This window comes from Chaetodon trifascialis, chromosome 1, assembly GCF_039877785.1.
Source record: "Chaetodon trifascialis isolate fChaTrf1 chromosome 1, fChaTrf1.hap1, whole genome shotgun sequence".
NCBI lineage: Eukaryota > Metazoa > Chordata > Actinopteri > Chaetodontiformes > Chaetodontidae > Chaetodon > Chaetodon trifascialis.
In genome coordinates, this window is record NC_092056.1 from 593791 (window position 1) to 617948 (window position 24158).

The 24158-nt window shown below is 52.5% G+C and overlaps 2 protein-coding genes across 2 annotated transcripts in view; one reads left to right on the forward strand and one right to left on the reverse strand.

Annotated features, from left to right (window-relative positions):
- Positions 1-5836, reverse strand: part of fhod1 (formin homology 2 domain containing 1) — a 37037-nt gene extending 31201 nt beyond the window's left edge. Inside the window, exon 1 of the mRNA XM_070968093.1 lies at positions 5566-5836. Within this exon, the coding sequence (XP_070824194.1) occupies positions 5566-5730 (165 nt within the window). The 5' untranslated portion in view covers positions 5731-5836. The remainder of the gene's footprint in view (positions 1-5565) is intronic.
- Positions 5837-8399: 2563 nt separating this feature from the next.
- On the forward strand, positions 8400-9653 carry LOC139330871 (uncharacterized). The gene has a single exon (XM_070962020.1). It carries the CDS (start codon positions 8400-8402, stop codon positions 9651-9653), a length of 1254 nt encoding a protein of 417 aa, XP_070818121.1.
- Positions 9654-24158: the final 14505 nt, after the last annotated feature.

Genomic DNA, 24158 nt, shown 5'->3' on the forward strand with positions numbered 1-24158 from the left:
GTCCTGCAGGTGTTCCGTCATCTGTTCTGATCGCCTGTGACGTTTATTGGTCAAAGCTCCTCTTTCAGCTCACCTGAGCACCGTTTACGCCTCATTTCATCTTGTTTAGTTCAGATTTTTGACTTCTTGTTCAGTCTTTAGTTTTTTGTCGTTGAGTGTCTTTTTCTTCTGCTGTGAACTGAGCGACGTGTTAACCAGAGTCAGACGCCTTGTATGTGAACACACACATCAGCGTCTGTGAATGTGGACATCTGTCAGGGATCTTCTGTGTTTACGTCCTGCAGGTCTGCAGGTTGAACCGTGAGTCAGCGTCAGGTACGAAACTGAATCCAGGTCAGAAAACAATCAGGTCACAGACGAACCGCTGAACCAGCAGAGCCACATTCCTCTGTGACGCAGCAGCAGCCAGCCAGCCTGTCAGTCGTTCAGCCAGTCAGTCGTTCAGCCAGTCAGTCAGTCAGTCGTTCAGCCAGTCAGTCGTTCAGCCAGTCAGTCAGTCAGTCGTTCAGCCAGTCAGTCGTTCAGTCAGTCAGTCAGTCAGTCAGTCAGTCAGTCAGTCAGTCAGTCAGTCAGCCAGTCGTTCAGCCAGTCAGTCAGTCAGTCGTTCAGCCAGTCAGTCGTTCAGTCAGTCAGTCAGTCAGTCAGTCAGTCAGTCAGCCAGTCGTTCAGCCAGTCAGTCAGTCAGTCGTTCAGTCAGTCAGTCAGTCAGTCGTTCATCCAGTCAGTCAGTCAGTCAGTCAGTCAGTCAGTCAGTCAGTCAGCCAGTCGTTCAGCCAGTCAGTCAGTCAGTCGTTCAGTCAGTCAGTCAGTCAGTCAGTCAGTCAGTCAGTCAGTCAGTCAGTCAGTCATTCATCCAGTCAGTCAGTCAGTCAGTCAGTCAGTCAGTCAGTCAGTCAGCCAGTCGTTCAGCCAGTCAGTCAGTCAGTCGTTCAGCCAGTCAGTCAGTCAGTCAGCCAGCCAATCGTTCAGCCAGTCAGTCAGTCAGTCGTTCAGTCAGTCAGTCGTTCAGCCAGTCAGTCAGTCAGTCAGTCAGTCAGTCAGTCAGTCAGTCGTTCAGTCAGTCAGTCGTTCAGCCAGTCAGTCAGTCAGTCAGTCGTTCAGTCAGCCAATCGTTCAGCCAGTCAGTCAGCCAGTCGTTCAGTCAGTCAGTCAGTCAGTCAGTCAGTCAGTCAGTCAGTCGTTCAGGCAGTCAGTCAGTCAGTCAGTCAGTCAGTCAGTCAGTCAGTCAGTCAGTCAGTCAGCCAGTCGTTCAGCCAGTCAGTCAGTCAGTCGTTCAGTCAGTCAGTCGTTCAGCCAGTCAGTCAGTCAGTCGTTCAGCCAGTCAGTCAGTCAGTCAGTCAGTCAGTCGTTCAGCCAGTCAGTCGTTCAGTCAGTCAGTCGTTCAGTCAGTCAGTCAGTCAGTCAGCCAGTCGTTCAGCCAGTCAGTCAGTCAGTCGTTCAGCCAGTCAGTTAGTCAGTCGTTCAGCCAGTCAGTCGTTCAGTCAGTCAGTCAGTCGTTCAGTCAGTCGTTCAGTCAGTCAGTCAGCCAGTCGTTCAGCCAGTCAGTCAGTCGTTCAGTCAGTCAGTCGTTCAGCCAGTCAGTCAGTCAGTCGTTTAGTCAGTCAGTCGTTCAGCCAGTCAGTCGTTCAGCCAGTCGTTTAGTCGTTTAGTCAGTCAGTCGTTCAGTCAGTCAGTCGTTTCGCCAGTCAGTCGTTCAGCCAGTCAGTCGTTCAGCCAGTCAGTCGTTCAGCCAGTCAGTCAGCCAGTCGTTCAGCCAGTCATTCAGCCAGTCAGTCGTTCAGTCAGTCAGTCAGTCAGTCCGTCAGTAGTTCAGCCAGCCAGTCGTTCAGTCAGTCGTTCAGTCAGTCAGTCAGTCAGTCCGTCATTCAGTCGTTTAGTCAGTCAGTCGTTCAGCCAGCCAGTCGTTCAGTCGTTTAGTCAGTCAGTCGTTCAGCCAGCCAGTCGTTCAGTCAGTCAGTCAGTCAGCCAGTCAGTCAGTCAGTCAGTCAGTCGTTCAGTCGTTCAGCCAGCCAGTCGTTCAGTCGTTTAGTCAGTCAGTCGTTCAGCCAGCCAGTCGTTCAGTCAGTCAGTCAGTCAGTCAGCCAGTCAGTCAGTCAGTCAGCCAGCCAGTCGTTCAGTCGTTTAGTCAGTCAGTCGTTCAGCCAGCCAGTCGTTCAGTCAGTCAGTCAGTCAGTCAGTCAGTCGTTCAGTCAGTCAGTCAGTCAGTCAGTCAGTCAGTCAGTTGTTCAGTCAGTCAGTCAGTCAGTCAGTCAGTCAGTCAGTCAGTCAGTCGTTCAGTCAGTCGTTCAGCCAGCCAGTCGTTCAGTCAGTCAGTCAGCCAGTCAGTCAGTCGTTCAGTCAGTCAGTCAGTCAGTCAGTCAGTCAGTCAGTCAGTCGGTCGGTCAGTCAGTCAGTCAGTCAGTTGTTCAGTCAGTCAGTCAGTCAGTCAGTCAGTCAGTCAGTCAGTCAGTCGTTCAGTCAGTCGTTCAGCCAGCCAGTCGTTCAGTCAGTCAGTCAGCCAGTCAGTCAGTCGTTCAGTCAGTCAGTCAGTCAGTCAGTCAGTCAGTCAGTCAGTCGTTCAGTCAGTCAGTCAGTCAGTCAGTCAGTCAGTCGGTCAGTCAGTCAGTCAGTCAGTCGTTCAGTCAGTCAGTCAGTCAGTCAGTCAGTCAGTCAGTCAGTCAGTGCTGAAATGAACTCAGGTGAAACTGAAAACAGCTTTGAAGCGTCAAAAAAACGTTTTTACATGAGGACACTGAAGGTAGCAGATGCCTGCTAGCTGCTGTTAGCATAGCCTGCTTCCATTGCTGCTCAGCAGGTCCACCAGGATCACAGGTGTCCTCCACAGTGAAAGTTTGCACTTCATTTGAGTTGATGAGCTAGGCTAGCAGTTTCCCCCTGCTTCCAGTCTTTGTGCTAAGCTAAGCTAAGCATAGCTCTGTAGCTAATGGACGAGCTGATAATGAGTGCAGAAAAAACCATCATCACATACGTGGAAGGAAAAGGCCGTTCAGCTGTTATCACCATGCTGCTGTTAGTATTACATCCGTCCATCCATCCATCCAGCTTATCTCCTGTTTACAGGACCCACCCTCTTCCTCCACCATCACTCCACTCAGCCCATGGCGGGGGGGGGGGGACTGAGCTGAGGAATTCATACAATGTTCAAGTCTCTGTATCGGCCATATCGCCTCCGTGGATCTCGGCCTGCCGGTCGAGCCCCAGAGCATGATGGGAACAATTAAGGGGTCAGTAGAGGAATGTGATCTAGTGGGACCACACTCTGGCCTTTATCTGATCCTGGAGATTCCAGCGGGCAGCGAACGCCTCGCGGCAGGCTGGATTCACACGGCGGTCACAGAACTCAGATCTAAATGAAAGTATGAAGTCAGTGACGATCCGGCAGGCTGAGACGTGTCGGAGCAGCTGTCAGCTCTGCGTCTTCAGACCAGCGACGTCCGAGCTCCGTCTTTAACGAGGAGACTTTGTCTCAGCGTCCTCTGTGAGGACGGCGGACTGAGAGCTAAAGAGAACAATGATCAGTGGCTGTCGAGTTCATCTGTGAGCTGCATTCACTTCCTGTTAGGAAAAGTGCACTCCCTCCACACCAGGACAAAGACAGACACATCATTAGTCAGCTGACCGACAGGAAGCTGGACTGCAGAGGAGGTCGAGGTCATCCTCGTCCTCCTCCTCCTCACAGATTCAACACATTCATATTCTAACTGTCAGTTTTGATGTGCAGGAAGCACCGGCGTTACTCCAGACTTTTAATTTGACGGGGCAAAGCCGTGAGGCCTGTCGTGTCCAGTTTGAAGAGGTCAAACCTTGAAGACGTGACGTGAAAAAGGAGAATAACTACCAGAGAAAGTCTGAACCTTCGCTGACTGCTGAGTTCTGTCTGTGGACACAACGCTCGCGTCTTCACTCCGTCTGCAGATCAACCTGACGGTCGACGTGGACTCGAGTTTGTGTCTCCTGATGGACATCAGTCCAGTCTTCTCTGAGCTCTGTGTTTGGTGTCCTCCAGCTCTTTAGCTGCTAAATGCTAAATGTCCACCAGCTGGTCTCTGAGTCTGTCTGCTGCTCAGCAGGAAGTCAACTGAGGCTTTTCACAGCTTTTATTCTGAAAGGTGAAGCTCGATGAAGATGAGGATGATTCAGTGGAGCTTCATCACTGCCGGTATAAATACTGATCAGTGCTTCCTTCAGCATTGACGCTGATTTGTGTGAAACAGCTTTGAGCTAAATGCTAACATCAGATGACCACGTTCACTGTTAGCTCGGCCTGTTAGCATGCTAACGTCTGCTGACACCCCTGGACACAGCTGAGCCGAGGCCGACCGACCGTCAATTCACTGATTGGTCGACGAAAAGAAAATTATTTTGGAAGGTTCTGAAAATCAGTTAAGTGTTTCCTTGATTTCTCATGAAAATGTCAAACTTTGGTGTCTTCACCGTCGTCTCACATGACAGTAAATTCAATATTTGGGGGTTTTGACTGCTGGTTGGACAGAACAGTGACATCAGAGTGACATCTGTGACATCAGAGACCAAACGATGAGGACATTCATAAAGCAGAGCACTGCACATCTGAACCACAGAGGCGAGGTGAAGTTACAGTCACTGCAGCTCGTCCTGAGGGGGACGCAAACGTCTCGCACACAATCATCCAGCAGCTGTTGACCTTTTTCAGTCCGGACAGACAGACGGTGACTCCGCCGCTGTCATGGCGGACAGTCAGTGAATGCAGCACTGAACTTCTGCATCAGCTTCATCAAAGAGAGGACCAGTCCTCCTGAGACGAGGACATGGAGAGGGACAGCAAGTCCTGAACTGAACTGAAGCCCTCACAGACCATCTGAGGGTCCTCAGCATTCAGGGTCTCTGCACCACATACCTGAACACACACACACACACACACACACACACACACACACACACACACACACACACACACACACACACACACACACACACACACACACGTCCATGCTGTCATACAGACAGACATGCTGGACTGAAGACCACGTGAGCAGAATCACCGTCAAAGTTTCAGGGACCCACAAAACGTCCAGGAACCAGACTCCATTAAAAAACGAGCCATTTTAACGTGGAGCAGATTATCAGCAGCTGAACCAACAAACGACTGATCAGGTCAGTCAAGTCTTCTGATAACTTCAACAACAAGCCACACCTGAGCAGGTGAGGTCTGTGTTTATGGACTTTGGCATTTTTACGCAGATAAACGCTGAATGAAGTGAAAACAGTCTCTGTTTTAACGACGTTAAGTCCTTCTTAGTCAAACCAGCATGGACACATGAACTGTCCTGATTTTAAACGGAGTTTGGCGTGTCACCGTGAGAGGAAGGGAAACGTGATTTAGCATTCTCAGGTGTCTCACCTGTGGCTTTGACTCTCTAACCTTTTCTCTCGACACGTTTCGAATCACATCAGACTGAAACTCGGAGCCTTCAGTTCAGTTCAGTTCATGAGCGGCAGTTAAAACCTTCCCCGACATGATGTGATGACCTGCCCGGCAGGTAGCTCACCTGGGTTTCAGGTACTTTGGTTCAGACAGTGACCCACCTTCAGAGGCGCCTCCAGCAGCTTGTGAATCCCGGCGATCTGCTCACTGAGCGGCAGGTTCTCCTCCAGGCTCACCGTCGGAGGTCTCCGAGGCTCGGGAAAGTTTGTACAGATAAACGGATCCGAGTCCTCCAGGTACTGGACCCGGCAAACTATGGAGGCCATGGCCGTGAGACCGCAACGCGACGGCGGCTAAGAGTGGCTGTGTGCTCGGTGCAGATGCGTCCAGCACGGGAAGAGCCTTTTAAATAAAGGAAAACCCGGTCCCTGCTCCTCTGCGATGGGACCAGTGAAGCTGCTGCTGATAAACACACGAACATCCGGCGTCACCTTTCAAAATAAACGCTTTTTAGCAACCATTTTATGGCAGAAGGGTCATTTAATGAAGATTCAATCTTGCGCTTTTCGGGGTGTTAATCTTAGAGCTTCTGCTCGATGTTTTAGTGCTAAAACGTCCAAATTACAGAGGACAAATAGAACTGGCTGAGTTTTAATGGAGTTTGCTGTGTCACCATGAGCTCACAGCGAAACTGAGTGAAACTTTCATCTGGAGCTTTACGTTCAGCACTGTCAGTCAGTGGGTCCATGCGTGCGGACATAGTGTGGCTGTGACAGTATCTGTGCTTTTATAATGTATTTAATATTTTTTATACAAAACAAACTAAAAAAATGAACATTTTTCTTCTCCAGACAAAGAACCACGAAGTTCGGCCACTAAATACTGTGCTTTTATTATGAATTAAGTACCCAACGTCCGGTTTGGTGGGAGACGATGTGTTGGCGGACGGCCCATTAGTGACGTCATGCCAGCACCATGGAAATACATTGAGCAGCAGCAGTGTGACGTAATGACTAGGCCTATGGAAACAGTGTGAGGCTGCAGCTGTTCTGAGGTCAGTTTTCAGCTCAGGTGACTCACAATGACAACACCTTCTTCAGGCGGGCTTTCTGAGTCACCTGAGAGCTGCTGGTTGCGGTAGGATGGCGCCCTCTGGTGGCTCAGAACCGGCAGCACAAACACTCTGTGATGGAGTCTGCGTGCGTTCAAAGCTTTTCTGCAACACGTTGAACTTTTTATCTTCATCCTTCAGTTTTCAGCGTTCACACCAGAAAAGTTCAGTCTCACACGGACAGATTCAGTCTCTCTGTGTCTCTTGGTGGTCGTTTCTGTCTCTCGGTGGTCGTTTCATGTCCTCTTGTGCTTATTTTCTTCCTCTCTGCGCCTCTCTTAACTGTCCATGTCAGTCCTGGTGCAGTTTGCTCGTCGTCCAGCAGGTGGAGGTGTTTCTCTACATGTTGAGTCTGACAGCTTGCAGTGTGATTGCATAAGAAAAGTGATGAAACCGACTGAAACACACACACACAGGCGCGCGCGTGGACACACACACACACACACACACACACACACACACACACACACACAGCGGCATAAAGCCACGATGAAGGAGAGACAGCAGCATGAAGTGATGATGAAGAAGAGGCAGCGCCAGTCTGCGATGTGGCGTCTGGATTAAACATGGAGGGTGGAAAAAGCCTTACGTCCTCTTCTTGTTCGTGATCTCGAAACATAAACGTTGTCCTCTGTTGACAGCGAGGACGAGTGAGACGCTGTCAAACCGTCAACTTGTTTTTTTTTGCTTTGCTGCAATCACTTGAACTGATCTGAGACCAGCCCAGCTGGGAGCTGTTAGCATCTGTTAGCATTTGTTAGCATTGGGTTTTGTGTCATGGCCGCTCTGCGTGAAACAAACAAACCAGTTTACAGTTTCATGATATTAAATCATGAAGAAAACTTCACCACAAAGTATTTTTAATTTGACTCACAGGAGCAGAAAAAAACATGAAAACAGAAATTCTTCACTTCTGTTTGGTCACAAACTGCAGCATCATGTTGTTGTTGTTGTTGTCCTCATCACCATGGTAACCTCAGCCCGAGTGACGCATAGCCTGGGTAAATAAACGATGAAAATAAAAAAGATAAATGATAACATGTGATGAAGAGTTCCTCCCTGTGGCCTGCAGGGGGCGACATCTGCCCACTGACAGCTGGACGTGACGTGACATCACCAGCCCTCAGCCAATGAGCGCCATCGCGTTCACTCTGTCATGAAGGTGTTTTTGCTCTGAAACAAGAAACTGAAGTGAAACTTAATTCACATTTAAATAATCATTAACGGTTCTCCTCACTCTGACGTTCTAGTGAACTTTAAGGAGGTTCTGTGGGTCCAAAGGCGGCTCCCTCACACTCTCACCTGTTACAGGTGAGAGTGTCCAGACATCAGTTCTGTGGTTGTGGGTGAGCTTTGTGAGGCGGTGGTGTTGCGGTCATGAGGTCCTGGTTCTTCAGATCTCTGGGGACTTTCTGGAGGTTCTAGTGTCACGTGCTCTCGGTCACTGAGGAGGCGCTGAGGTCCTTCAGGAGGTTCTGGTTAGGAGCTTTCTGCAGTCACTGAGGAGGTCACATGAAGGAGCGTCAGCTGGAGGAACGCAGGCCGTGACGCCTGATGCAGCGGGTTCCACCAGGAGGTCCCGCAGCGACAGGGTCAAAGGTCACCGAGAACCAGAGCGCTGACTGAGGACTACCTGCCTCACAGTCACTGAGCACAGATCGACGTTCTTCTCTCACTTCCAACCGGCTTCATTAACCTCCAGCATCCGCCGTGCTGAGCCAGCAGTTTCAGCCAGAACACGACACATCAGCTTTCCAGATGTTTCGCAAGCGAAGATAAAAATACTCACAGAGCAACCAGAGAAACCGCCGGAGCAGCGAGCCCAGCGTCGTCAGGCCGCGTTACGCAAGCCCGGCTGAGCTGTGCGGGAGGACAAGACGAGTGATGGACGGCCTGCAAAGCCCCGGCCATCTCCATCGCCTCCATCGCCTCCGCCCGCAGAGGCCCCGGCCATCGCCTCCACCCACAGAGGCCCCGGCCATCTCCATCGCCTCCGCCCGCAGAGGCCCCGGCCATCGCCTCCACCCACAGAGGCCCCGGCCATCGCCTCCACCCACAGAGGCCCCGGCCATCTCCATCGCCTCCACCCACAGAGGCCCCGACCATCGCCTCCGCCCGCAGAGGCCCCGGCCATCGCCTCCATCGCCTCCACCCACAGAGGCCCCGGCCATCGCCTCCATCGCCTCCACCCACAGAGGCCCCGGCCATCCCCATCGCCTCCGCCCGCAGAGGCCCCGGCCATCGCCTCCATCGCCTCCACCCACAGAGGCCCCGGCCATCCCCATCGCCTCCACCCGCAGAGGCCCCGGCCATCGCCTCCGCCCGCAGAGGCCCCGGCCATCGCCTCCACCCACAGAGGCCCCGGCCATCTCCATCGCCTCCACCCACAGAGGCCCCGACCATCGCCTCGGCCCGCAGAGGCCCCGGCCATCGCCTCCATCGCCTCCACCCACAGAGGCCCCGGCCATCCCCATCGCCTCCGCCCGCAGAGGCCCCGGCCATCGCCTCCATCGCCTCCACCCACAGAGGCCCCGGCCATCCCCATCGCCTCCACCCGCAGAGGCCCCGGCCATCCCCATCGCCTCCGCCCGCAGAGGCCCCGGCCATCGCCTCCACCCACAGAGGCCCCGGCCATCTCCATCGCCTCCACCCACAGAGGCCCCGACCATCGCCTCCGCCCGCAGAGGCCCCGGCCATCGCCTCCATCGCCTCCACCCACAGAGGCCCTGGCCATCCCCATCGCCTCCGCCCGCAGAGACCCCGGCCATCACCTCCATCGCCTCCACCCACAGAGGCCCCAGCCATCCCCATCGCCTCCGCCCGCAGAGGCCCCGGCCATCGCCTCCACCCACAGAGGCCCCGGCCATCTCCATCGCCTCCACCCACAGAGGCCCCGGCCATCGCCTCCATCGCCTCCACCCACAGAGGCCCCAACCATGGTCTCTGCCCGCAGAAGCCCCGGCCATCGCCTCCATTGCCTCCACCCACAGAGGCCCCAACCATGGTCTCCATCGCCTCCGCCCGCAGAGGCCCCAGCCATCGCCTCCATCGCCTCCACCCACAGAGGCCCCAACCATGGTCTCTGCCCGCAGAGGCCCCAGCCATTGCCTCCAACACCTCCGCCCGCAGAGGCCCTGACCATGGCCTCCGCCCGCAGAGGCCCCGGCCATCGCCTCTATCGCCTCCACCCACAGAGGCCCCGACCATGGCCTCCATCACCTCCGCCCGCAGAGGCCCCGGCCATTGCCTCCATCGCCTCCACCCACAGAGGCCCCAACCATGGTCTCTGCCCGCAGAGGCCCCGGCCATCGCCTCCAACGCCTCCGCCCGCAGAGGGCCTGACCATGGCCTCCACCCACAGAGGCCCCGACCAGCCTCCATCGCCTCCACCTACAGAGGCCCTGGCCATCGCCTCCGCCCACAGAGGCCCCGACCATCGCCTCCATCACCTCCACCCACAGAGGCCCCGACCATTGCCTCTATCACCTCCACCCACAGAGGCCCCGACCATCGCCTCCATCGCCTCCATCGCCTCCACCCACAGAGGCCCCGGCCATCGCCTCCACCCACAGAGGCCCTGGCCATCGTCTCTGCCCACAGAGGCCCCGACCATCGCCTCCATCGCCTCCAACCACAGAGGCCCCGACCATGGCCTCCATCGCCTCCACCCACAGAGGCCCCGACCATTGCCTCTATCACCTCCACCCACAGAGGCCCCGACCATCGCCTCCATCGCCTCCGCCCACAGAGGCCCCGGCCATCGCCTCCATCACCTCTGCCCACAGAGGCCCCGACCATGGCCTCCATCACCTCTGCCCACAGAGGCCCCGGCCATCGCCTCCATCGCCTCCAACCACAGAGGCCCCGACCATGACCTCCATCGCCTCCACCCACAGAGGCCCCGGCCATCGCCTCTATCGCCTCCACCCACAGAGGCCCTGACCATGGCCTCCATCGCCTCCACCCACAGAGGCCTTGGCCATCGCCTCCGCCCACAGAGGCCCCGACCATGGCCTCCATCGCCTCCACTCACAGAGGCCCTGGCCATGGCCTCCATCGCCTCCACCCACAGAGGCCTTGGCCATCACCTCCACCCACAGAGGCCCCGACCATGGCCTCCATCGCCTCCACTCACAGAGGCCCTGGCCATCGCCTCCGCCCACAGAGGCCCCGACCATCGCCTCCATCGCCTCCACCCACAGAGGCCCCGACCAGCACCGGTGTTCAGCACCACGACGGCGTGCACAGCCGCTTTATTTCAGCCTCATCACTGCTGCTTATGTCCCACAGAGTCCATTCTGGACGCCAATCAAATCACAGGGTGACATCGAAGAGGAGGTCAGGTGGACGGACGGGTCAACAAAACGTGAACTTCCTGTTTCCGACCAGGAGTCAGTGGCGGTTTCTTGACCACCTGATGATCACCATGATGATGATGATGGAGATCCCCGCGCTTCAACCCCACGGACACCTTGGTGTGTGTGATGTCAGATGGTAGTGATGACGATGATGATGAAGATGATGACAGTCATCATGATGCACTGTGTGCATGTTGTGTTCAAGGACCCCTCGGAATTGCTGCCTGTAGATTTTGTTTGTTCATGAAGTGATCGCTGAGCCCGCTGCGTTCAAGGTCAGCCTCCAGGAAGTGTGTGTGTGAGTGTGTGAGTGTGTGTGCGCGCGCACGTGTGTGTGTGTGTGTGTGTGTGTGTGTGTGTGTGTCACTGTTGGAATTTCTAGTATCTGTGTGATTGACAAGCTCTTTTGAATGGAGGAGAACATGTTGCTGTTGAAGCGTACACATCCATTTTTCCGCTGTGACGCTGTGAGCGTTCACACCTGAAATCAGATCCCGTCCAACCAGAGCCAGAAAGCAAGAGAAACAACCTGTGGCTGATGAGTGTGAACCTGCAGCTGGTCTGAGGCCAGCTGTGCTCTCAGCAGTGACAGACAGACGCTTTTTATGGTTCTCTGCTGGCTGGCTGTAAATCTCTCCATCAACGCGACCATTATTGATAAAACACAAACCAGTACAGACTGGAAAGGTTTCACACAGGTGAGTCTTCGTCATCCTGCAGGTGCGCTATGTTGTTTTAAAGGTGTGATGATAAACATTTTACCGCTAATAAATCATCAGCACATTATTCACAGACATTAGTGTAATTAGCTATTAACAGCTTGAGGTGAGTTCTGTGTCCCTGCCCGACACCTGGTCCCAGGTGCCGCCCAGGTGCCGCCCAGGTGCCGCCCTGCCATCAGTGCCATCTGGAAGCTGACTTCCTGTCAGAGAGCTGATCATCATGGAGGGGGTCAGGTTCGCCAGGTGTCTGGACATATTTTGTACCATTCTTGGTTTAAATTGTGTTTAAATCAATATCAGTGATTTTGTGTCCAGGTGTGGACGGTCCGTGCGAGGACACCTGGAGACCGTTCAGCGTCTCCACTGACCAAAGGAAGGTCAGCTGATTGAACCCTCCTCCATGTTTTAAGGCGCGTTGAAGGTCGCGTCGACATCTTGTTTGGTTGGTTTCATCCGTCACTTCCTGCCTGACAGCCAATCAGAGCGGAGTATTTTCTGTGGTCATATCAGGTCTGTGCTGACAGATTCTCGTAACGTCTCTAAGAACTTCTCGTCCTCTGGAGGAGCTGATTAAAAACACGACCTGCAGCCGCCCGACTGAAACGTGACGCGACGCCTCGCCGCTCAGAACGTTGACATGGTTACGCAACAGGCCGTTCTCACGCTGCGAGGACCAAACATGGAGCTGGACGACGTCTGGAAAGAGCGCTGCCAGGTAACCTGAGGAGGAGACAGCTGTACAGGTGTGTGCTGTGTTGGGGGGGCGATGCCACAGCCTGCTGAAGAGCTGATCACAAGCAGCAGCTTGTCTCCTGCCGCTCTGCGACCTGATGTGTTTTCATTTTTTCACACCACAGGCCTGACAGCCCCCCCCCCGTCCCGCCCCCCCAGCTGACAGGCTCCGTTCCCTCTTGGCAGCGGTTGCTTGTGTTTGTTTGAACCTGTTTGCAGCAGAGGAGGCTCGTAGTTCATGGTAGTAAGAACGCAGCGAACGGCAGAAATGACGGACGATCGAAGGCAACGCGCTCACATCGTCCCTCTGACGTTCGTCCATCACTTCATGTGTCCACAGAGTCCACAGAGCAGGACAACTGCAGTACTGTACAAATATACTGCAGTACTGTACAAACATACTGCAGTACTGTACAAATATACTGCAGTACTGTACGTCACACTGCAGTACTGTACACTCTCACTGCAGTACTGTACACTCACACTGCAGTACTACTCGCTCTCACTGCAGTACTGTACAAATATACTGCAGTACTACTCGTTCTCACTGTAGTACTACACACTCACACGCTCTCACTGCAGTACTGTACACTCACACTGCAGTACTACTCACTCTCATTGCAGTACTACACACTCTCACTGCAGTACTGTACACTCTCTCTGCAGTACTACACACTCTCACTGCAGTACTGTAGAAATATACTGCAGTACTACTCGCTCTCACTGCAGTACTACACGCTCTCACTGCAGTACTGTACACTCTCACTGCAGTACTACACGCTCTCACTGCAGTACTGTACACTCACACTGCAGTACTACTCGCTCTCACTGCAGTACTGTACACTCTCATTGCAGTACTACTCGCTCTCATTGCAGTACTACACGCTCTCACTGCAGTACTGTACACTCTCACTGCAGTACCGTACACTCTCATTGCAGTACTACTCGCTCTCATTGCAGTACTACACACTCTCACTGCAGTACTGTACACTCTCTCTGCAGTACTACACGCTCTCACTGCAGTACTGTAGAAATATACTGCAGTACTACTCGCTCTCACTGCAGTACTACATGCTCTCACTGCAGTACTTTACACTCTCACTGCAGTACTACACGCTCTCACTGCAGTACCGTACACTCTCATTGCAGTACTACTTGCTCTCATTGCAGTACTACACGCTCTCACTGCAGTACTGTACACTCTCTCTGCAGTACTACACGCTCTCACTGCAGTACTGTACACTCTCACTGCAGTACTACACACTCTCACGGCAGTACTGTACACTCTCTCTGCAGTACCACACGCTCTCACTGCAGTACTGCAGAAAGATACTGCAGTACTACTCGCTGTGACTGCAGTTCGGTGCCGGTGGTCGCAGCAGCAGTGCTGGTGGTCTTGGCGCCGCTCACGTATTGAACAACACTGCAGGGAGGTGAACAGTGATACTGCAGTTTCTCCAGTAATGTACAAACTGGCAGAGCGTGCTGAGTCTCCATGGGCCGCTGCTCAGAGGGGGTCGCTTACTGCTCCGCCACCTTCCCCCGCATCCAGCCAATCAGAGAGCGGACCAACTGGGTGAAGGGTGGCGGTCGGCCCGCTCGGCTCGGCGCTGTTGCTCAACCCGCCCGCTCGGCCGGGCTTCCTTCCTCCGGCCGCCTCCGCTGCTCTCGAACGCCCGGAGCCAGCTCGCCGCAGAGCTGTTTCCCCAGCCCGGCCCGGCACGCCAAGCTGCCTGATGTGTGTGTGTTTCTGGCGCTGCCTGAGCGCTCGCCGCCTCCACGCTCCCCGGAGGAGGAGTTTCAAAACCTGCTGATGCAACGAGCAGCAGAGTTGCTGCAGCTCCACGGCTGCGAACGGATTCATGGAGGTTCAGTGATTAATGAAGTGCCGCTGACTGAGTGTGTGTGTCTCAATGTGTGTGCTGGGGCTCCGTCCGGGGACCGAAGCTCTTCAGTCCCCACAAGATTCCCCACACCGAGGCTAGGACTGTGTGTGTGTGTGTGTGTGTGTGTGTGTGTGTGTGTGTGTGTGTGTGTGAGAGGGGTCAGCTGAGTTTGTTGTACTTGACCTTTGGAATTTGATTGGTCACCACCTCCTCATTAAAGAACAGGTAGTCCAGAGAAACTGAAGGGAAATCGAACTCACGTCTTCCTGTTTCGAACGACGGCTGACGTGAGGAGTCACGAGCGTTTCCTCTCGCATCAAACGTCACCCAACGGACCAATCAGACTCGCTGGAGACGAGTCAGACCTGCACCGTCTGACGTCAGCAGCAACAACCTGGAGAGGTTTGTGGAGGCAGACGTCGGCGCGGAGCCGACGTCGGAGGAATCGATCGTTTTCTGGAGCGAACGTGTGATTTCTAACGTTGGTCTGAAAGCACAGATCTGCGTCTGCAGCACAGTTTGAAAATGACTCAGCTGTTTCATCCTGGAGCGAGCGCGATGTGTTCATGACATGCACGTTAACCCCTGACGGTCAAACACTGGAGAGCATCGTGGCATTTTAAGAAGCCGTCCGAGGAGAAGAAGCTCCAGAAAACAGCAGTTTTAGAGGACTAAGGTCAAGCTGAGAAGACGCTCTGAGGACATTCTATGAAAACAGGATGTGAGTTTCTGTGACTTCCTGTCAGGCTGATCTGTGAAGAGCAGAGGTCTGGGCTCCTCCTGCAGGATCTGGAGCTTCCTCCGACACGCTGAACCTCCGGCCTCGCAGCCGTTAAGAGTGTCTTTAATTAGGATGCTTCTGTCAAACACCTGTTAATGTGTCTCACATGTCCCCACAGTGAAAGACAGACGTCTTGGTTCAGTTTAGAAGAAGCAGATGTCAGCAGAGCGTCAGTAGCAACATGTTGACTAAACCTGAGCAGCAGAGGGGAACGCACCCCGCCGTTTGATCCAAAACACCAAAACCATTTCCCATGGTGCACCTGGATATCATCTTTCAGTGCGTGTGTGTGTCTCCACCTTGTCTCCGTCGTGTTGGACGACAGGTGGACACTGGACACACTGAACATCAACCAGAGCGAGTCGATTGGACACACAAACACGTCCCTCGATGAGCTACATCATTGGCTGTTTGTGTCCTCGCTGGGTGATTGATGGGAGCCAATGAGTGACGACGTGTCTCTGACCTCATCAGCGTTTCATGCTGATCCTTCAGACAGTTTTAATTCACTGTCTTCCCAAAACCAACTCAATTCACTTGCATGTAATAATTCATGTTTAATCCATTTGCATCTAATCCAGTCGAATAAATCAGCCGGCGTCCAATCAGCTTCACAGTCTGACGTCGTGTTTTCCTCATTGGCTGCCTGGAAACGAACACGCTGTTACCGTGCGACCACATGTGCGCGTCTGTGATGTCATGAAATCAGTGAAACGACTGACAGCGTTTATTTCAGTTTCTCTCGTTTGTAAAAGTCTTTTAGCTTCTCGCCAATTCCTGCTAACAGCTAACGGCACCAGAGTTACTGACAGTTTATGGGCCAATAGGAAGGCAGCAGAAGATCCCCGCCCCCGGAACACCTGTCCATTGAGATGAAAGAGGAAGCTGAAACAGAGAGTGGCGGACTCTTCGCTCTGCAGTCACTGTTGGACGATTGCAGATCCCACGTCTCTCTGACAAATGGACAAAATGAATCCCACCTGTCCAACATGTCAATCGGCCAACTGTTGCTTCTCATGAGACGTTTTCCTGAAGTCCAAACTGTACTTCCACTGGAGAACGAACACATTTCCCCGCCATGTGGAGACGATCATCACAGGCAGTTGCTTTATTCTTTTGCTTTACAGCAAACAGGACCATGAAGACATGAGCTGAGCGATGGACAAGAGGACAACAGACACAGGGGACACTTTACTGCACTCAGTACTTTGAATACTCCAAGTACACATTCTTGATCAGACATTTTCACTGCAGGACTTCTGCTGGTATCTGTAAGAGACAGAGCTGAAGGCAGGACTGAAGGTCAACGCTGCAGGAAGTAGCCACGTCCCGTCCTGCAGTAAAAGGACCAAAACCATACAGTGAAAATACTCTGACACACTATAACTCCAGTTTAATGGTGACAAAGGTCAGACGGGGCGGTATGATGACAACGAGCCGCGCTCGTACCGCCAAGTCTGCAGATAAGACGCGGCCGAGCGGAGACTCTGCAGGCGGCGGCCTTATCTTCGAGCCATCAGCTCGTGTTGGATTTGTGAGCTGCGCTGATGAAAGGCAGGAACGATTGAGCAACGCTGCCTTAAAACCGCTGCCAAAGACCGTTTCATAACCAAACCGACCGCAGCCGACGGCGCTCAGAGGCGTCTGAGGCAGCTAAACGTCACACCTGTGGTCGTCATGTGACCCTCGCTGCTTCCTCAGATGTGCTGCTCATCCTCCTCCACCCGATCAATATCGTCAGTATTCATTCATTCACCAGCCCGATCGCACTGCGGCAGGAGAGGTCAGCTGATCCCCCTCAGGTGAGCGGGGGTCCGTTCACCTCTCAGCACTCACCAATCACTGCTCAGGAGGCGCGGGCTCTCAAACGGTGCCTGGTGAAGTAATAAACATCTAAACGAAACAGGAAGTGCGTTTGAGCAAAACAACAGAAGAAGAAAAGTCAGGATGTCTTCACACCTTTACCTTTACAGCCAGTTAACCACTGTGGGCCAATCACAGCGCAGAAGCTGTTCATCCAGCCTCACCCTCCATGTGTCTCGAAGAGAGGAGGACTCTACTTGGACGCCATCCGTCCCTCCATCCTTTAATCTGTCTATCTGTCCCCCCACAGGGACACTGTGAGGTAACAGCCTCCATGTTACTAAACTGAAGCAGGACAGACGTGAGGAGCGAGGAGGACACGTGAACGACACGCTTCCAGCGTTGCTCAAAGGTCCCTGGACAGTCATTTCACCCCCACCAGCCCCAACCCCCCCACCCCCCCCACCACCACCCCCAGCCCTGCTGTACAGAGGTTAGACAGCTGCAACACACACACACACACACACACACACACGCAGTGAGACATGCACACATACTGAATCACACACACACACACACACACACACACACACACACACACACACACACACACACACACACACACACACACGCACACACACACACTTTTCACATTTCTGAGATGTTTCATCTTTGTAGGCGCTGAAGTTTGTGTGTGCAGACGCCTCCTGGAGACCAGCGCCTGCTTTAAGGGTCCTCGCTGAACACACACACACACACACACACACACACACACACACACACACACACACACACACACACACACACACACCCTGCTGTTGAACTAGCTTTAACAGAGCTAAAGCTGCAGGTGTGGGATCGATAAAGTCTTATCTTATCTTATCTTATCTTAGGTGACTGCAGGTTGAGTCTGGTGTCTGTGGTGGACGTGGCGGTCAGGTCACATGACTTTGACGCATGTAAAACAGACGTACACGCTGTTTATTTCCTGCTAACACATCAGGCTAATTCATGGTCCTACTGAACGCACAGTGTGTTCTGCTCAGCGTTATCAGAACGTGTTTGGACTTCAGTTCAGTCTCTGGCCCCTCCTCAACTGTGATGTCACAGAATTATGTAATCTCATGTTATCATCAAGTACTGATAGACAGCAGGGCTATGGCTATGTCCTGATAAACAGCAGGGCTATGGCTATGCCCTGATAAACAGCAGGGCTACGGCTATGTACTGATACACAGCAGGGCTACGGCTATGTACTGATAAACAGCAGGGCTACGGCTACGTACTGATAGACAGCAGGGCTACGACTACGCACTGATACACAGCAGGGCTACGGCTATGTACTGATAAACAGCAGGGCTACGACTATGTACTGATAAACAGCAGGGCTACGGTTATGTACTGATAAACAGCAGGGCTACGGCTATATTGATAAACAGCAGGGCTACGGCTATGTACTGATAAACAGCAGGGCTATGGCTATGTACTGATAAACAGCAGGGCTATGCTACGTACTGATAGACAGCAGGGCTACGACTACGCACTGATACACAGCAGGGCTACGGCTACGTACTGATAAACAGCAGGGCTACGACTATGTACTGATAAACAGCAGGGCTACGGTTATGTACTGATAAACAGCAGGGCTACGGCTATATTGATAAACAGCAGGGCTACGGCTATGTACTGATAAACAGCAGGGCTATGGCTATGTACTGATAAACAGCAGGGCTATGCTACGTACTGATAGACAGCAGGGCTACGACTACGCACTGATACACAGCAGGGCTACGGCTACGTACTGATAAACAGCAGGGCTACGGCTATATTGATAAACAGCAGGGCTACGACTATGTACTGATACACAGCAGGGCTACGGCTATATTGATAAACAGCAGGGCTACGACTATGTACTGATACACAGCAGGGCTACGGCTATATTGATAAACAGCAGGGCTATGGCTATGTACTGATAAACAGCAGGGCTATGGCTACGTACTGATAAACAGCAGGGCTACGGCTACGTACTGATAAACAGCAGGGCTACGGCTACGTACTGATAAACAGCAGGGCTACGACTATGTACTGATAAACAGCAGGGCTATGGCTGACAGTTGATGGTGGCACACTCGTCAGTTTTAGACACAAGCGCCTCAGGCAGAGCAGGATATCCCACAATTCCTTGCAGCAGCATCAAAATGAACGAAAGCTCCTAAACGTCTGCTGAAATTAATGCAAACTGATTCCTCCACTTCAAGAGACGCTTCTCCTCAACAAATTTATGAGCACAGAAATAAAACTGCTCTGACAGTTTGAGTTCACCCTCATTCTCCAGCAGTGAATCATATGACTTCATCAGAAATGTGTGAGATCTCTACCTGCTGCTAATGTTAGCCGCAGCGCTAACCTCCCTCCTGCCAGGCCGCAGCCGCTGAGTTATGGTTCAGTTTAATCCGACACAGCAGCAGCAAGATGAAGCAATTACCTCCAATCCCATAATTCATCTGTGCAGCAGCAGATTTCTCTAAATGTTCAAACTTCACACCCCCGAAATACACACAGTCACACAGACGCACAGCAGAACGCAGGTCAGCTACACCGGACACACCTGAATGAACGACACCTGCTGGACACGGCCGGCGGAGGCCTGAGGTCACCTGACCACATAGTCTTCTGCTGTTGTGTATGTACATCAGTGTTTATGTATTTCATATCAGCATTTTGAATATTTTGGCTTCAGACTGTCCTCTTGAGGACTCTGATGAAGCTGTTGGTCGAAACAATAAAGTTGTTCTTTATGTGTTGCTGGACTTTGTCCACTGGTCCACTTCTGAAGACGTCCAAACTGGGCCAGAAATCTGGATTGTGCTGTTGAGGCAGAAAAACGGTTAATTAAACTTATTTCATATCAGTCACATCATCACGAAGCACTGCTGGTTGTTTACTAACAGAGTGACTTGTCCATCCATCCATCATCACAGTCCTGCTGCCACCGTCAGGACAGACTGTCCACAAAGAGACAGACTCAGAGTCTCAGTGTGAGTTGCTGCTGCTGCTGTAAAGATCAGCTGTTGGTCCCAAACAACCCGAGCAGGAGACCAAAAGTGATCATTTATTAACTGAGGCCCGCAGGTCAAAGGTCAAAGGTCGAAGCTCCGCTCTGTGTGAAAGGTGACTGTGACAGTTTGTCTGAGAGGTCAGACACATCAGTCTGAGACAGAGCTTCACCTTCAGCCCAGAACAGAGCCCAGCAGCAGGTCACCGAGTCCAGACTGGGGGAGAGGGGAGTGTGTGTGCGAGACAGGGAGAGCGGGGGGGGGGGCAGAGAGAGAGAGAGAGAGAGAGAGAGAGAGAGTGTGTTTGTGTGTGTGTTGATTTGCTCTCAGTAAACATTGTTTGGACTCGGCCGTCCAGAGAGAATCTGTGCTGATGGAGGTGATGAAGTGTTGTCTGTCTCCTTGTTGGTGGAGGACGGAGACATCGGGTACCTGTCTTTAACACAGGACTCCCGCTGGACGGGACCTCGACAACATCACATCAATAAATAGAGTGACTTCCTGCTGCGAGATGGAGCTGAAGCTGTGGAGGCAGTTAGCAGCTGTTAGCATTAGTTTGCAGCTGTTAGCAGCTGTTAGAAGCAGTTAGCGGCTGTTAGCAGGAGTTAGCAGCAGTTAGCATTAATTAGCAGCAGTTAGCAGTGGTTAGCTTAACTTTTGTTTCCGACTCACTGCAGGTTTTCTAGACGGTTCAGAAGACGTAAAGTGGAACAAATGTCTCCCGGGACACCGTGGTAGCTCACATGGTCGAGCATGCAGCCATGAACTGAGGCTGGGTCCCCCCCCGATTGATCCTGCGATTGATCCTGTGATCAATCGCTTCACAGGAAACTGGATGTCTTTGGGTTTTGGACCTTTGGTCAGAAACACTTTAGACTCTAAATGGTAGATTGTGTCGTTGATAAAATAATCAATAACTTGTTGCAGCTCAGTCAGTGAATTCGCTGCAGCATGAACCCGTTTATTCACATTATCACTGTAATAAAGGCAGCAGTGATGTCATCCACTAATCCTCAGATAAGATGGATCCCTGAGCTGATTGGCCACATTGATCTGACCTGAGTGTACCTGTGGTCAGGTGTGAGACAGACAGAGAAGTAGGCCAGTGTCTCTTTATCTCTGTGTAAAGACACTCTGTCTTATCAGCTCTGGAAATTACTGCGATACAGCACACAGGAAGCACAAAGCGCAGCTCGGCCTCATTGTCCACCTGACCGCCTCCGTGAGTGTATCCAGGTCACGGCGGCGCTATCTGTGCCACCAATATTTAGACTGCAGAGACCAGAACGGCTCTGAATAGACCAGGACCTGGACCAGGGCTTCACCTCTGCCTGTGTTTACTCTGATTAATTATTCTCCTGCTGCTTCACACACTGCACTCAGCAGAGTCTCCAGGCGAGAGGGAGGCATCAGGTAACGTCACCTCTGCTCCTATTAGACGTCAGTGCCGCCTTTGGCACAGGTGATCACCCACACCTGGACAGGCTGAGAAACTGGTTCAAGTCAAAGCTTCAGGACAGGATCCATGTTGTCTCACCTGGTAATCAGGCTCAGTCCACGGTGGTCCTCTTCTACGTCACATGTCCAAGCTTCCATCAGGCCACACTGAGCAAGATGCTAGCAACTCACATTATGCAGACGACACCCATGTTTACCTTCCCCCGTCACCCCGCTGATCCCAGAGCAGCAGCATGGGTTCAGACAGACGAGGCGGACTTCTGCTCGATCACAACAACACCTCTGAAAGCTCAGCATTTTGGGAAAAAGTGTATTCGCTGTTTTCAGATCAGCACCACTATCATTCACCCTCTTTCTAATGCTAAGCTAAGCTAGCAGCTGCTGGCTGTAGCTTCATTCACAGACATGAGGGTGGACGTCTTCATCAGAGAGACACAGGTCAAAGTGATGTTTGTGGAGGACACACTGAACCTCATGTGGACTCCAGCATCAGCATCGCGTCTTCAGGCTGAGACTCGTTACAGTCCATACCAGCTGTCCCTCACCAGCTGCAGCTTCACAGCGCAGCTAACAGCTAACGAGGCTAAGACGAGAGAAAGCACGAATGATATCAGAACAAACTGCTTCTGGAGGCCAATCAGCTCAGAGTCGACCCCGAAGACAGTCGTTGCCGCCGTGACACGTGAGTCAAACATTAAGTCATTACAGGACGAGAGACTGAGCTCACACGCCGGCCTCTCATTGGCCAATTTAACGACGATTAGCCAATCCAGTTCCCAGAGGACGGAGGAGGAAGGAAGCGAAGCTGGTCTCACCTTATGAGTGTCATAAATTAGATCTCCAGCAACGCTGAGGGAATCCCACCAGGACGTGTCCTTTCAAAATAAAACACCCGGATTTGATTTGGACTCAAACAACGAACGAGGTCGACTTCAGAACAGGAAACAGAAACAAGAAGTTGACTCAGGGGTTAAAAACTCATTTCACACACACACACACACACACACACACACACACACACACACACACACACACACACACACACACACACACACACACACAATCACTTGTGGGGACATTACATAGACTTACATTCATTTCCTGGAGCCTTACTCTAACCCTAACCACTACCTGCCTGTTCCTAACCCTGTACCTGACCTCACCTTACCTAACCCGTAACCCTGTCCTCAGTCTGCACCCTAAAATTTAAGGATTTACATTAAGGGGACCTGCAATTTGTCCCCATAAGGGAGGTCAGTCCCCACAATGTGACTGTGTAAACAGATTTTTGTCCCCACAACATGATAAATACCTGGTCACACACACACACACACACACACACACACACACACACACACACACGTATTTAGGTCACTTTCAGACACTCGTTTCCTGAACCACTGACCCAAAAATCAGCTGTTGGGGACACGACTTTTGTCTCAAGTCTGAAATGTGTCCCCGGAAACTAAGTCCTGCCCACATGTACACACACACACACACACACACACACACACACACACTGAGCGGGCTGAGGGATTTATGGTCTCCGCTGTCGTCCAGCTCTCAGGGAGAGTTTCCAGTTCATGTTTCCTCCTCGTGGAGACGAGATGAGAAACAGGTTCTGGTTCAGCTCCACCATCCTGCAAACACAGGAGACAAACTGCTGCAGTGTGGAGGACAGACAGCGCCGTCCACCTTCACTGCACCTCTTCAAAGGTTTGGAAGGAGGCCTCACACAGGAAATTGTCCAACTGTCACACAGAAGACATGATGGACAGGAAAGGACAGCACACACAAAGGATGTTTGACAGACATCAAACAGAGAGACTACTGTTTGTGTGAGGACACCAGGCCAAAGGACGAGAGCCGAAACAGCTGTGTTGGACGTCAAGTCTCTCACAGAGAGGGTTTTGGTGGACTCTGTGTCTCACACAGAGGTTGTTGTGGACTCTGTCTCTCACAGGTTTTGGTGGACTCTGTGTCTCTCACAGGTTGTTGTGGACTCTGTCTCTCTCACAGAGGTTGTGGTGGACTCTGTGTCTGTCTCACAGGTTGTGGTGGACTCCGTCTCTCTCACAGAGGTTGTGGTGGACTCTGTGTCTGTCTTTCAGGTTGTGGTGGACTCTGTGTCTCTCACAGAGGTTGTGGTGGACTCTGTGTCTGTCTCACAGGTTGTAGTGGACTCCGTCTCTCTCACAGAGGTTGTGGTGGACTCTGTGTCTGTCTCACAGAGGTTGTAGTGGACTCTGTCTGTCTCACAGGTTGTTGTGGACTCTGTCTCTCTCACAGAGGTTGTGGTGGACTCCGTCTCTCTCACAGAGGTTGTGGTGGACTCTGAGTCTGTCTCACAGAGGTTGTGGTGGACTCTGTGTCTCTCACAGAGGTTGTGGTGGACTCTGTGTCTGTCTCACAGGTTGTAGTGGACTCCGTCTCTCTCACAGAGGTTGTGGTGGACTCTGAGTCTGTCTCACAGAGGTTGTGGTGGACTCTGTGTCTCTCACAGAGGTTGTGGTGGACTCTGTGTCTGTCTCACAGGTTGTAGTGGACTCCGTCTCTCTCACAGAGGTTGTGGTGGACTCTGAGTCTGTCTCACAGAGGTTGTGGTGGACTCTGTGTCTTTCACAGAGGTTGTGGTGGACTCTGTCTCAATCACAGAGGTTGTGGTGGACTCTGTGTCTCTCACAGAGGTTGTAGTGGACTCTGTCTCTCTCACAGAGGTTGTGGTGGACTCTGTGTCTCTCACAGAGGTTGTGGTGGACTCTGTGTCTGTCTCACAGGTTGTAGTGGACTCCGTCTCTCTCACAGAGGTTGTGGTGGACTCCGTCTCTCTCACAGAGGTTGTGGTGG